The 14,625-nt window shown below is 33.3% G+C and overlaps 1 protein-coding gene across 1 annotated transcript in view; it reads right to left on the bottom strand.

Annotated features, from left to right (window-relative positions):
• Positions 1-14,625, bottom strand: part of DNAH9 (dynein axonemal heavy chain 9) — a 581,066-nt gene that overhangs the window by 362,545 nt on the left and 203,896 nt on the right. Inside the window, exons 21-22 of the mRNA XM_051995550.1 lie at positions 3,066-3,196; positions 2,666-2,792 (exon numbers count right to left, since the gene is read on the bottom strand). Coding sequence (XP_051851510.1) covers positions 2,666-2,792; positions 3,066-3,196 — 258 coding nt within the window. The remainder of the gene's footprint in view (positions 1-2,665; positions 2,793-3,065; positions 3,197-14,625) is intronic.

Here is a 14,625-nt window from a genome sequence, read left to right as displayed (position 1 = left end):
GACTCAGTCAAGAGAGAAATCTTTATTATATGTCAGCCATATTAATATTGTTTTAGAGGTTTGTATATGTATATAAATATATATGCATATATGTAGGTAGATAGATATATGCAGATGTGTCAATATGTGCATGTGTGTGTATACCACATGTGCTTTGGAAGATGCTTCAGGAACTACATAGAAGGTAGCAAGGAGACCAATTAGTAAGCTATTGCACTATCCCAGCCGAGAGAGGCTGACCTAGAGTGGGGGGACTTGTGAATAAGGAGAAGAACATGCATACACTCTATATTATTGAAAATGGGAGAAGCCAAAGACATAGCTCTAAGGTATCAGTTAGTACCTATTAAGGAAAGTGGGGATAAGGGGACAACCTCTAATATTCTCTTTTATGGTAGGTTGATATCATTCATCATCATGCCCAATATGTAATCTCAAATTGGAAAAATTTAGGACGTTAATATCAAAGTATTTTTTTCAATTTTAAGGAGATTTCTTTTGCATTTCTATGACAACTGACATGTTTACAGCATATTAAAGTTTGCAAAGTACTTTACATACATTGTCTCATTCATCATATCATGTATCATTGTGGGGTGGAGACCTTTATAGGTTTTATTTTTATCATCTAGATGAAAAATCTGATGCTGAGACCACAAATTATGGATTCATGATCAAATTACTATGAAAACCGGCATTAAAAGCTAGTTCTTCCTTACTTACTCTTTCCGCACTACACCTGTTCTATCATAGTTTCAGTTGTAGGAGCATCACTGATCATCACACATTCTTGCTGTTATTGTGTACAACATATTCTTGATTCTGCTTGTTTTGCTCAGCATCAGTTCATGTAAATCTTTCCAGGCCTTTATAAAACCAGCTTGTTCACAATTTTTTATAAAATAAGACTATTCCATGATCTTCCATATACCACAACTTGTTCAGCCATTCCCCAATTGGGCATCTACTCATTTTCCAATCCTTTGCTACCACAAAAAGAGCTGCTACATTTTTGCACATGTGAGTGCTTTTCCCTCCTTTAAGATTTCTTTGGGATACAGACTTAGTAATGGCACTGATGGGGTCATAGTAATGTGATAGAGGACAGGAGGAAACTAACTAAGTGGGTTCCAAGTACAAATGGGTGAATCAGATTGTACTCTATGCTAGAGAATGAAAGCTGTTAGGGGATAGAGAACTAAGTGAGAGCATTAAGGATTAGAACTTGTCATTGTTTATTCTTAAATCTGTTGTTGAGCTTCTTGCTTTATTGTCCTATGGATTCAGATGCAATTGATTTACTGTGGGGTATAATTCTTTTGGGCAGTATTTACAATAGTTGATTGGGGTTAGATAAAATGACTAGACTACCATAATATTAGTCATATGATCACAAAATATGGAATTTATGTTCTTGATTTAAGACTTACAAATGATGAAGAATTAATTGCGTATTAGGAATACCTTGAATCTTGGGATCAAATAATGCTGGGTTTCATGAAAGGGGAAAAAAAAAGCTGGACACACACATCTTTGAAAATAGTATATCTTTAAAAATACCTGAAAAAAGTATGAAATCCAACTACTTGCAAATATTTTACAGGGGAAGTTGACTTAAGAAAAATGGGAACAATCAAGAAAAAGAATCAAACAGAAATTATTCCAAGGAGAAGGAAAGAGAACAATCTAAAAAAGACAAATGCACATACAAAAGAAACTGTTACCCAATTCATAATTTATAAAGACATGTCCAGAAAATGAAGGTAAATGCAAGAAACAGGATAAAAACAAAAACAAGCATAGTCCTATAAAAATTATGTCATTAGCATCTAGTCTAGAAAAAGCTGAGATTGATAATATGTGTGAATTTTAATTTCAGTTGTTATCTTTTTAAAGGTAAATTGGGAACAAGGAAGGAATCACAAAAGGGAATTAAAAACTGTTGTCACGGTGTTATTGGGAGGTAATATTAAGAGTCATGATGTTGTGAAGGCTGAGTTATCCAACTCTTGCTTCTTTGGACTGGAAAGAATAGAAAAAAAATTGTAGTACAGTGTTTCACAAGTTCAAGATTTCACAGCCAGCCATCAATTTTTCACAATGGATTTACGTGGTGGATATTACCATTTTCCTATGGCAAAGGAAGATTAGGAGATAACAGATATCATCTATCTAATAGAATAATAATTGTTAGAATACAAGAAATTTCAGGAACAACTGTGGCTTATGAAGAAGACAACATGAATTATGAAGTATTTGAAAATACTGTTATACCTAGACAACATCATTGTCTCTGGAAAGATCTTGAAAGAGAAGGCCAGCTAAGAGGAAAAGATTAATGTTCTTCAGCTATTCAACCTAAAAATTTCCTAGCAATGAAATAGAAATATCCCAAAATGGAATAGCTAACTAAATGTAAAAAGGTCTTTTTTATGGGAGGCTTTTAGTCAGAAGCAAGAGGACCATTTAGGGATAGTGTTAAGCGAATTCTCAGTAAAGTATGTTTTGGACTAGATTGATTCTGATGGTCTTTCCAGATCATGTGATTCTGTAATTGTGTCTTGAGGAATGAAAGAGAGAAAGAATCAACTCAAATAATGATTACATGGTTTACTCATTCTTCACAAATTCTCTGATGCTTTATCAGAGATACTCAATAGCTTACTTGTTGTGGATTCGTGCCATTGGAAAGGACATCTAACAAATCCGAAGAGGACAGGAAGTAAAACCTGGGGAAGGCCAGTCTCTTGGTGTCTAGATATTCAGTCAAGGCTTTCTCACACTGGCACAATCTGAGGATACAGAGTTTAGACTTTATAAACATATAGATAGAATTACATATATACAGAAAGAAATATATATCTAAACACAGAAATATATACAAATATATTAATATTTATAGAAATAACACATATGGAAACAAACATCTAACATCTATATTATGGAAACAACACATATACCATCACACAAGATGCTGTCATAAAATACTCACAGGGCCCAGAAGTAGTCAGCTGGAAAAAAACATCAAATTCGTAGATCCAAAAGAGAGAAAAAAAGGAACTTACCTGTTCTGAATGTTTTCTAATTGATCATGAACACCTGGTTTGTTAGTAACTTCTATAACATTTGGTGTCTTCTGAGCATCATAAACTAGTTCTTTAAAATCAATATCAATACCATCAAAATGTTTAGAATCCTATAAAATGGAAATATGAAAAAAAATCTTATTTTAATTTTTTTTCCCATGTGGATTCCTTAAGCACATGAAAATAAACCTAGTAGGAATAAAAATATTTATCTTCGCCATAGAACTTTAGTACTGAGGAAAGCTCTATTAAAAAGAATTCAACTCAATTATGTCTATAAGAACCATAATATTTATTTCTGAGAATGTAAGGTCATTATTCTGTCCCTATTGTATATAGAGTCCATCTAAGTCTTTCCTTTTCAAAAGCAAATAATGTTTAAATTATACTACCATGTCATGATAAATAATCTTAGCATAGATTCCTTTTTTTATTTTTAAATTTTATTTATTTATTCAGTGTTTTCTCCCAGTTACATTCAAAACAATTTTTTACATTTGTTTTTAAAATTTTTGAATTTTAGGTTCTCTCCTTATCCCCACCACAATTAAGAAACAACTTGTGAAATTATGCAAAATATTTCCATAAAAGTGAAATTGTCTGTGTGACCCTGGGCAAGTCACTTAATCCTAATTTCTTCAGGGGGAAAAAGTGAAGTTGTGTGTGGAGGTTACCCTCTCTCACCCTAATGAAAATAAAGACCCTTGAGGAAAATTTCATTAAAAAGACAGAAAGAGAGAGAGAGAATACTTCAATTTGTATATACAATCAATTCCCTTGGGTACAGATAGAATTTTTCATCATAAGTCCTTCAGAGTAGTCATGAACGACTTTGTATTACTGAGAATGACAAAGTCAGTTTGGTCATTCCAGAACATTACTATTACTTTGTATACAGTACATTTCACTTTGCTTGAGTTCATGGAGGATTTTCCAGATTTTTTTTTTCCTGATAGCATCCTGCTCATCATTTCCCATAGAGCAATAATATTCCCTTTTCGATCATAAACACACACCAGTTTGTTGAGCCATTCCCCAAGTGATGGGCATCCTTTCAATTTCTAATTTTTTGTCAGGTCAGATTTTTGAAGAAGGTAGTTAGAAATTAACTCATCTTAGTGACTTTGCATGATTCTAGATACAGAAGCTACGTGATTTTTGAACTATGTTGTCACACAACATTAGTATCTTCAGAAACTGCTTCTGAGCCATACACATAAAAAAAAAATTATTTCCTATCTTGATAACTATTTTAGTTACAATCTTGGGCTCTGAATGACTTCTGATAATTTTAAAAATCACAGCCTAATCACCAGTCACTTATTAGTTGTGACCTGTTTACCTCAGTTTCTTCATTTGTAAAATGAACTGGAGAAGAAAATGGCAAACCACTCCAGTATCTTTGTCAAGAAAACCCCAAAAGGGGTCACAAAAAGTCAGACGTGATAGAAAAATGACTAAACAATAACCTAGCTCAACGAAGTTTGCTTTAAGCAAAGATATCATTGTTGGACATGTGTGTGTGTGTGTGTGTGTGTGTGTGTGTGTGTATAATACATCACAAATAACACATCATATACATAAATATACACACACATGCATGTACATATACATACATGTAATATGTACTGCACACCTCTACTGTAAAGTTAGGTTACTTACTAGCAATCATCAAATTAATAGATAAAAAAAAGGAGAAAATAGTCTATTTATTAATTGAGAATTTTTAATTCTCCTGGTTTAACCCAACAAATTCACAAATTGTTTTGTTTGCTCCTTTTGTGGTAAAATCATTTTTAAAATATATATATATATATATGTATATAATTTTTGGCTTCTCCCCTTGCCTCTTTCCCTGGATCTAGGCCATTCTACAATCCATCTAGGACAGTTAGTCATCAAGAAGATCAACTATCCCCAGAATCATCCATTTTCCTTTCTCCTTCTTGGGCTGGGGTCTAGATGCAAGACTGCTCCGTGGATGAGATGTCATCAATTACATCATTCCTTTTTATTATTATTAAAACTTTTTATTTTTCAAAGCATATCTATAGATAATTCTGCAGCATGAATCCTTGCAAAACCTTGTGTTTCAGTTTCTTCCCCACCTTCTCGCAAACCCCTCCCTAGATGGCAAGTAGTTCAATATATGTTAAACATAGTAGAAATATATGTTAAATCCAAGATATACATACATATTTAAACAATTACCTTGTTGTATAAGAAAAATCAAATCAAACCAGAAAGTGATGAAGAAAATAAAATGCAAGCAAAAAACAACAAAAAGGGTGAGAATGCTATGTTGTGAACCACACTCAATTCCAACAGTTCTCTCTCTGGATATAGATGGAGATATTTCTTTAGGGAGTTGATTAATAGATTGTTCAATTTCTTTTTCTAAAATGGGACTATTTAAGTAACTTCTATTAATCTGGGCAATCTATGTTTTTGCAAGTATTTCTCCATTTCATTTAGGTTATCAAATTTATTGGCATAAAGTTGGGCATCATAACTTCTAATTATTGATCTAATTTCCGTCTTCATTAGTGGAAAGTTTCCCTTTTCATTTTTGAGACTAACAATTTGATTGTCCTCTTTCCTTTTTCTAATCAAATTAACTAAAAGTTTATTTTGTTGGGTTTTTTCATAAAAACAACTCTTAATTTATTAATTCAATAGATTTTTATTTTCAATTTTATTAATCTCCCCTTTTATTTTTAGAATTTCAAGTTTGGTATTTGACTGGGGGGTTTTAATTTTTTTCCCCTAGCTCTTTTAATTGCAAGGCCAAGTCATTGATCTTCTATTTCTCTATTTTATGCAAGTAAGCAAATACAGATATAAAATGTCTCCTTATTATGATTTTGGTTGCATCACACAAATTCTGGTATGTTGTCTCATTGTTATTCTTTTGGATAAATTATTGATTGTGTCTATACTTTGCTGTTTCACCCATTCATTTTTAAAGTTTAGATTATTTAATTTCCAACTGATTTTTTTTGTCTATTTTCTTTTGGTCTATTATTGAAAAAATGCATTTACTATTTCTGTCTTTCTGCATTTTATTTTTGAGATCTTTATGCTCTAATATATGGTCAATTGTTGTATAGGTTCCATGAACTGCTGAGGAAAAAATGTATTCCTTTCTGTATCCATTCAATTTTCTCCAAAGATCTATCATACCTAACTTTTCTACTATTCTATTTACCTCCTTAATTTCTTTCTTATTTATTTTGTGGTTCAATTTATCTAGTTCTGAGAGAGCAAGTTTGAGATCCCCCACTATTATAGTTTTGGTATTTCTTTTGTCTTACAATTCTCTTAATTTCTCCTTTAAGAATTTAGATGCTATACCACTTGGATCATATATGTTTAGTATTGATATTTCTTCATTACCTGTGGTATCTGTTAGCAAAATATAATTTCCTTCCTTATCTCTTTTAATTAAATTTATTTTTTGGTTTTGCTTGATCTGAGATCAGGATGGCTTCCCCTGCTTTTTTTTTTTTTTTCATTATTATTTTTTACTTCACCTGAAACACAATAGATTCTGCTCCATCCTTTTACCTTTACTCTGTATGTATCACTCTGCTTTAAATGTGTTTCTTGTAAACAATATATTGTGGGATTCTGGCTTTTAATCCAATGTGCTATCTGATTCCATTTTATGGGAGAATTCACCACATTCACATTCACAGTTAAAATGATTGATTCTGTATTTCCCACCATCTTATTTACCTTCAAATTATGCTTTTCTCTTTTCTTTTCCTCTTTCCTTCGTCCCCAGTATTTTGCTTATGAGTTCCCCCTACCTCAAGGAGCTCTCCCCCTTTATAACTCCTCCCCGTTTCTTATGTATTTCCCCTTCTATTTCACTTTTCCCTTCTTTTATATTGGGTTTTCTTTGCCTCTTTGTGAGATGTAATTTCCCTCATTTTACCTCCACTTTCACCCTTTTCCAGTACAATCCCCTTGCTATCTCTAGTTTTTTAATACTATAATAAAATCAATTTATACATGCACTCTTTTTTTTTTACAGAACTTGTAAATAAGTATATTTATTTATGCATGTACTTACAATTACAATTATATTTGTAATTACAATAATTACAAATTACAATAATTTGCAATTACATAATGAATAGAACCAGATATCTTTAGAGAACAATTTCCTTTTTAAAAAAATTTTTATTATAGCTTTTTATTTACAAGTTAAATGCATGGGTAATTTTACAGCATTGACAATTGCCAAACCCTTTGTTCCAATTTTTCCCTTCCTTCCCCACATCCCCTCCCCAAGATGGCAGGTTGACCAATACATGTTAAATATGTTAAAGCATAAATTAAATACAAGTATACATGTCCAAACAGTTATTTTGCTGTACAAAAAGAATTGGACTTATAGTGTACTATTGGACTAATAGTGTACTATTAGCTTGTGAAGGAAATCAAAAATGCAGGTGGACAAAAATATAGGGATTGGGAATTCTATGTAATGGTTCAATCATCTCCCAGAGTTGTTTTGCTGGGTGTAGCTGGTTCAATTCATTACTGCTCTATTGGAACTGATTTGGTTTAGCTTATTGCTGGAGAGGGCCATGTCCATCAGAATTGATCATCATATAGTAGTGCTGTTGAATATACATGCACTCTTTATGTATTCCTGTAACAGAAACATAGTTCTCAAGAGTTCTTTTATTTTTACCTTTTTATTTTTCTCTTGAGTTCTATATTTGAAGGTCAAATTTTTTGTTTCACTCTTTTCATTAGAAATAAATTAAATTCACCTGTTTCCTTGGATGTCCATCTTCTTCCTTGAAAGAAAATGCTTAGGTCAGTGAGGTAGTTTATTCTTGGCTGCATTCCAAGTTCCTTTGTCTTGTGGAATATCAGATTCCAGACCCTTCAATCCCTTAAGGTAGAAGCTGCTCTCTCCTGGGTAATCTTTATTGTGACTCCTCGGTATTTGAATTGTTTCTTTCTGGCTGCTTATAATATTTTTTCCTTAGTCTGATATTTCTGAAATTTAGACGCAATATTTCTTGGAGTTTTCAGGAAATGATCAGTGAATTCTTTCAATGGCTATTTTACCTTTTCATTCTAAAACATCGGGACAATTCTGTGATTTCCTGTAAGATGATGTCTAGGTTCTTTTTTTTATCATGGTTTTCAGGAAGTCCAGTAAGCTTTAAATTGTCTCTCCTAGACTTATTTTCCAGGTCAGTTGTTTTCCCAAGTAGGTATTTTATATTTTCTTCTATTTCTTCATTTTTAAAAATTTTGCTTGATGGATTCCTGATATCTCATTGAGTTATTCATTTCCACTTGTTCATTTACTTTTTTAAGTTCTTTTTGAATTTGAGCAATTGAATTTTTGATAAATTGTTTTATTCTGTGTTTTTTTTTTTTCTATTTCACAAATTCTGTTTTTCAGGGAGTTGTTTTCTTTTTCCATTTCCATTTTCCAATTGTCAAATCTGTTTTGGTAAGCTGTTTTATGCTTTTTCCATTTCATTAAATCTATTTTGTAAGGATTTTTTTTCAGAGGATTTCTGTGTTTCTTTTTCCAAACCCTCTTGCAATGTTCTTACTTTTCCCCCCATTTTTCTTCTAGCTCTCTTAAGATCCTTTTAATTTTCTTCCAAGAGAACCCCATGAGATGGGAACCTATTTATTTCCCCCTTTTGGACTTTATCTGGAGACAATCTGCTTTTAGTGACCTCAGAGTTTGAAATCTGTTCTCCTCTATCATAAAAACTATCTATGGTAAGAGTTCTTTTTGCTTTTTTGTTCATTCTTTTAAAAAGGTGAGATCTGCTTTTAGGACAGGGGAGATTATCCAAGCTTCCTCTGCAAGCAATGGCAGAAGCTGTGCTGAGTCATTGCTGACTGACTTCTGGTGCTGAGTGTGGCCAGATTCTGTAAAATTCTGGTGTTTTGTGATTCACTATTTACCTTTTGTGTTTGTATTGGATATTTTATAAATTCTCTGATGATCTACTGGCTTGCAACCAGGGCAGAGTAGCCAATACTGTTGCAGATTCTTCCCTGTAGATTCTCTGGGGCATGGAGCCCACACCACCCGGGGATTGTGCACTGCCTACAGTGGTGTCTATGCTCAGTCTGCTTGCACTTGGCATGTCTCCCTTTGTGTCCAATTGAAACAGACCTTTCCTGAAGATCTTCGAAATTATCTTCTGCCTGTAATTTGTTACACTCCCAATATTTGTAGGTTCTATCAGTCCAGAACTAATTCAGAAGCTGGATTTGCTAATTAGTCTGAAGGTCATGGGAAGAGCTCAGAAAAAGATATGTGTCTTCTCTGCCATCTTGGCTCCGCCTCCCAATTATGTTATTTCAATGAGATGAAAGACGACCAGAGTTTGCCATTTGTCCTCTATGCCCTATAGACCTTCAGGCTACTATCATTTCCAATGAAATAACTCAAGGATCCTGGTTCTTTCCATGTGATTCATCCACTATTGCATTCATAGGACTTTTTAGAACTCCATTATACATAATCTTTGTAGTGGAACTTTTTTTTTTAATTTTATTTTATTTAATAATAACTTTATATTGACAGAATCCATGCCAGGGTAATTTTTTACAACATTATCCCTTGCACTCGCTTCTGTTTAAATTTTTTCCCCTCCCTCCCTCCACCCCATCCCCTAGATGGCAAGCAGTCCTATATATGTTAGATATGTTGCAGTATATCCTAGATACAATATATGTTTGCAGAACCAAACAGTTCTCTTGTTGAACAGGGAGAATTGGATTCAGAACGTAAAAATAATTCAGGAAGAAAATCAAAAATGCAAATATTTCATATTCGTTTCCCAGTGTACTTTCTTTGGATGTAGCTGCTTCTGTCCATCATTTATTCATTGAAACTCAGTTAGGTCTCTTTGTCAAAGAAATCCACTTCCATCAGAATATATCCTCATACAATATCGTTGTCGAAGTGTATAATGATCTCCTGGTTCTGCTCATTTCACTTAACATCAGTTCATGTAGGTCTCTCCAAGCCTCTCTGTATTCATCCTGCTGGTTATTCCTTACAGAACAATAATATTCTATAACATTCATATACCACAATTTACCCAGTCATTCTCCAATTGATGGGCATCCATTCATTTTCCAGTTTCTAACCACTACAAACAGGGCTGCCACAAACATTTTGGCATATACAGGTCCCTTTCCCTTCTTTAGTATCTCTTTGGGATATAAGCCCAGTAGTAGCACTGCTGGATCAAAGGGTATGCACATTTTGATAACTTTTTCGGCATAATTCCAGATTGTTCTCCAGAATGGTTGGATTCGTTCACGGTTCCACCAACAATGCATCAGTGTCCCAGTTTTCCCACATCCCCTCCAACATTCATCATTATTTTTTCCTGTCATTTTAGCCAATCTGACAGGTGTGTAGTGGTATCTCAGAGTTGTCTTAATTTGCATTTCTCTGATCAATAGTGATTTGGAACACTTTCATATGAGTGGTAATAGTTTCAATTTCATCATCTGAAAATTGTTCATATCCTTTGACCATTTTTCAATTGGAGAATGGCTTGATTTCTTATAAATTTGAGTCAGTTCTTTATATATTTTGGAAATGAGACCTTTATCAGAACTTTTAACTGTAAAGATGTTTTCCCAGCTTGTTGCTTCCCTTCTAATCTTGTTTGCATTCCTTCTGTTTGTACAAAGGCTTTTTTATTTGATATAATCAAAATTTTCTATTTTGTGATCAGTAATGGTCTCTAGTTCATCTTTGGTCACAAATTTCTTTCTCCTCCACAAGTCTGAGAGATAAACTATCCTATGTTCCTCTAATTTATTTATAATCTCGTTCTTTATGCCTAGGTCATGGACCCATTTTGATCTTATCTTGGTATATGGTGTTAAGTGTGGGTCCTTGCCTAATTTCTGCCATACTAATTTCCAGTTATCCCAGCAGTTTTTATCAAATAATGAATTCTTATCCCAAAAGTTAGGATCTTTGGGTTTGTCAAACACTAGATTGCTATAGTTGACTATTCTGTCTTGTGAACCTAACCTTTTCCACTGATCAAATAATCTATTTCTTAGCCAATACCAAATGGTTTTGGTGACTGCTGCTTTATAATATAATTTTAGATCAGGTACAGCTAGACCATCTTCATTTGATTTTTTTTTCATTAATTCCCTTGAGATTCTCGACTTTTTATTGTCCCATATGAGTTTTGTTGTTATATTTTCTAGATCATTAAAATATTTTCTTGGAAGTCTGATTGGTATAGCACTAAATAAATAGATTAGTTTAGGGAGTATTGTCATCTTTATTATATTCGCTCAGCCTATCCAAGAGCACTTAATATTTTTCCAATTATTTGTCTGACTTTATTTGTGTGGAAACTTTTTTGTAATTTTGCTCATATAATTCCTGACTTTCCTTTGGTAGGTAGATTCCCAAATATTTTATGCTATCAACAGTTATTTTGAATGGAATTTCTCTTTGTATCTCTTGCTCTTGGATTTTGTTGGTGGTGTATAAAAATGCTGAGGATTTATGGGGATTTATTTTGTATCCTGCTACTTTGCTAAAATTATGAATTATTTCTAATAGCTTTTTAGTAGAATCTCTAGGGTTCTCTAGATATACCATCATATCATCTGCATAGAGTGATAGTTTGGTTTCCTCATTGCATACTCTAATTCCTTTAATCTCTTTCTTGACTCTTATTGCAGAGGCTAGTGTTTCTAATACGATATTGAATAATAATGGTGATTGTGGGCAACCTTGCTGCACTCCAGATCTTACTGGGAAAGGTTCCAGTTTTTCCCCATTGCATATGATGCTTCCTGAAGGTTTTAAATATATGCTCCTGACTATTTTAAGGAAAAGTCCATTTATTCCTATCCTCTCAAGTGCTTTTATTAGGAATGGCTGTTGGATTTTATCAAATGCTATTTCTGCATCTATTGAGATGATCATATGGTTTTTGTTTGTTTGGTTATTGATATAGTCAATTATGCTAATGGTTTTCCTAATATTGAACCAGCCCTGCATTCCTGGTATAAATCCTACTTGGTCATAGTGTATTATCCTGGGGATGATTTTCTGTAATCTTTTTGCTAATATTTTATTTAAGATTTTAGCATCAATATTCATTAGGGAGATCGGTCTATAATTTTCTTTCTCTGTTTTCAGCCTACCTGATTTAGGTATCAGTACCATGTCTGTGTCATAAAAGGAGTTTGTTAGGACTCCTTCAATCCCTATTTTTTCAAATAGTTTATTTAGCATTGGAGTTAATTGTTCTTTAAATGTTTGATAGAATTCACCTGTAAATCCATCTGGTCCTGGGGATTTTTTCTTAGGGAGTTGATTGATAGTTTGTTCTATTTCTTTTTCTGAGATGGGAGTGTTTAGAATATTTACTTCTTCCTCTGTTAGTTTGGCCAAGCTATATTTTTGGAGGTATTCTTCTATTTCATTTAAGTTGTCAAATTTATTGGCATAAAGTTGGGCAAAGTAACTCCTAATTATTGCCCTAATTTCCTCTTCGTTAGTGATGAGTTCTCCCTTTTCATTTTTAAGACTAACAATTTGATTTTCTTCTTTTCTTTTTTAAATCAGATTTACTAAGGGTTTGTCTATTTTGTTGGTTTTTTCATAAAACCAACTCAGTTTTATTAATTCAATAGTTTTTTTACTTTCAATTTTATTGATCTCTCCTTTTATTTTTAGAATTTCAAGTTTAGTGTTTGACTGGGGATTTTTAATTTGTTCCTTTTCTAACATTTTTAGTTGCAAGCCCAATTCATTGACCTTCTCTTTCTCTATTTTATACAAATAGGCCTCTAGAGATATGAGATTTCCCCTTATTACTGCTTTGGCTGCATCCCATACATTTTGGTATGATGTCTCATTATTATCGTTTTCTTAGGTGAAGTTGTTAGTTGTGTCTATGATTTGCTGTTTCGCCCAATCATTCTTTAGTATGAGATTATTTAGTTTCCATTTTTTTTTTGGTCTACTTTCCCTTGGCTTTTTGTTGAATGTAATTTTCAATGCATCGTGGTCTGAAAAGGATGCATTTACTATTTCTGCCTTACTGCATTTGAGTTTGAGGTTTTTATGTCCTAATATATGGTCAATTTTTGTATAAGTTCCATGCACTGCTGAAAAGAAGGTGTACTCCTTTCTGTCCCCATTACATTTTCTCCAGAGATCTATCATATCTAATTTTTCTAGTATTCTATTTACCTCTTTGACTTCTTTCTTATTTATTTTGTGGTTTGATTTATCTAATTCTGAGAGTGCAAGGTTAAGATCTCCCACTATTATAATTTTGCTGTCTATTTCTTCTTGCAGCTCTCTTAATTTCTCTTTTAAGAATTTAGATGCTACACCACTTGGTGCATATATGTTTAATATAGATACTGCTTCATTATCCATTCTACCCTTTAGCAAGATATAGTGCCCTTCCTTATCTCTTTTAATTAGATCAATTTTTGCTTTAGCTTGATCTGAGATCAGGATGGCTACCCCTGCTTTTTTGACTTCACCTGAAGCATAGCAGATTTTGCTCCAACCTTTTACCTTTAACCTGCATGTATCTCCCCGCTTCAGGTGTGTTCCCTGTAAACAACATATTGTAGGATTCTGGCTTTTAATCCACTCTGCTAACCGCTTCCTCTTTAGGGAGGAGTTTACTCCGTTCACATTTATGGTTAAAATGACCAATTCTGTATTTAATTGCCATCTTGTTAACCCTGGTTTATGCTTTTCTCTCTTCTTTCCCCCTCCCCCCTTCCTAGTATTAAGCTTGTGAGTACCACTTGTTTTTCACAGCCCTCCCTTTTTAGTATCTCTCCCTCCGCCTTAGAATTCCTCCCCCTATCTTACCCCTTTCCCTCCCAGTTTCCGTATTCCCTTCCCGCTTAGCTTATTCCTTCCTTTTTCATTTTTCCCTTCTCACTTTTCAATGAGGTGGGAGAAGTTTCACCATAGATTGAATATGTCTAAAATTTTTCTCTTAAAGCCAATTCTGAATGCAGTAAAATACCCACTATATTCATCCCCCTCCATTCTTTCTCTCAGATATAATAGGTTTCTTTTGCCTCTTTGTGGAATGCCTCCACTTTACCCTTTTTCTGGTACAATGTCCTTTCCACATCTAGTTTCTAGAACAAAGTATACATATACTCTTTATATATCTTTATAGCCAAAATATAGTTCCCAAGATTTCTTTTTACCTTTTTAGGTTTCTCTTGAGTTCTGTATTTGTAGATCAAACTTTTTGTTAAGTTCTGGCTTTTTCATCAAAAATAGGTGAAATTTGCTTATTTCATTGAATGTCCATCTTCTTCCCTGGAAAAAAATGCTCATTCTGGCTGGGTAAGCTATTTTTGGTTGCATACTGAGTTCCTTAGCCTTTCAGAATATCATATTCCAGCCCTTCAATCTTTTAATGGGGACACTGCTAGATCCTGGGTAATCCTTATTGTGGCTCTTCTATATTTGAATTGGGTTTTTCTAGCAGCTTGCAGTATT

Source organism: Antechinus flavipes, chromosome 4 (assembly GCF_016432865.1).
Source record: "Antechinus flavipes isolate AdamAnt ecotype Samford, QLD, Australia chromosome 4, AdamAnt_v2, whole genome shotgun sequence".
In the NCBI taxonomy this organism is placed as follows: Eukaryota; Metazoa; Chordata; class Mammalia; order Dasyuromorphia; family Dasyuridae; genus Antechinus; species Antechinus flavipes.
Note: the sequence above shows the minus strand (reverse complement) of the source record. Positions and strands in the feature narration are given on the sequence as shown.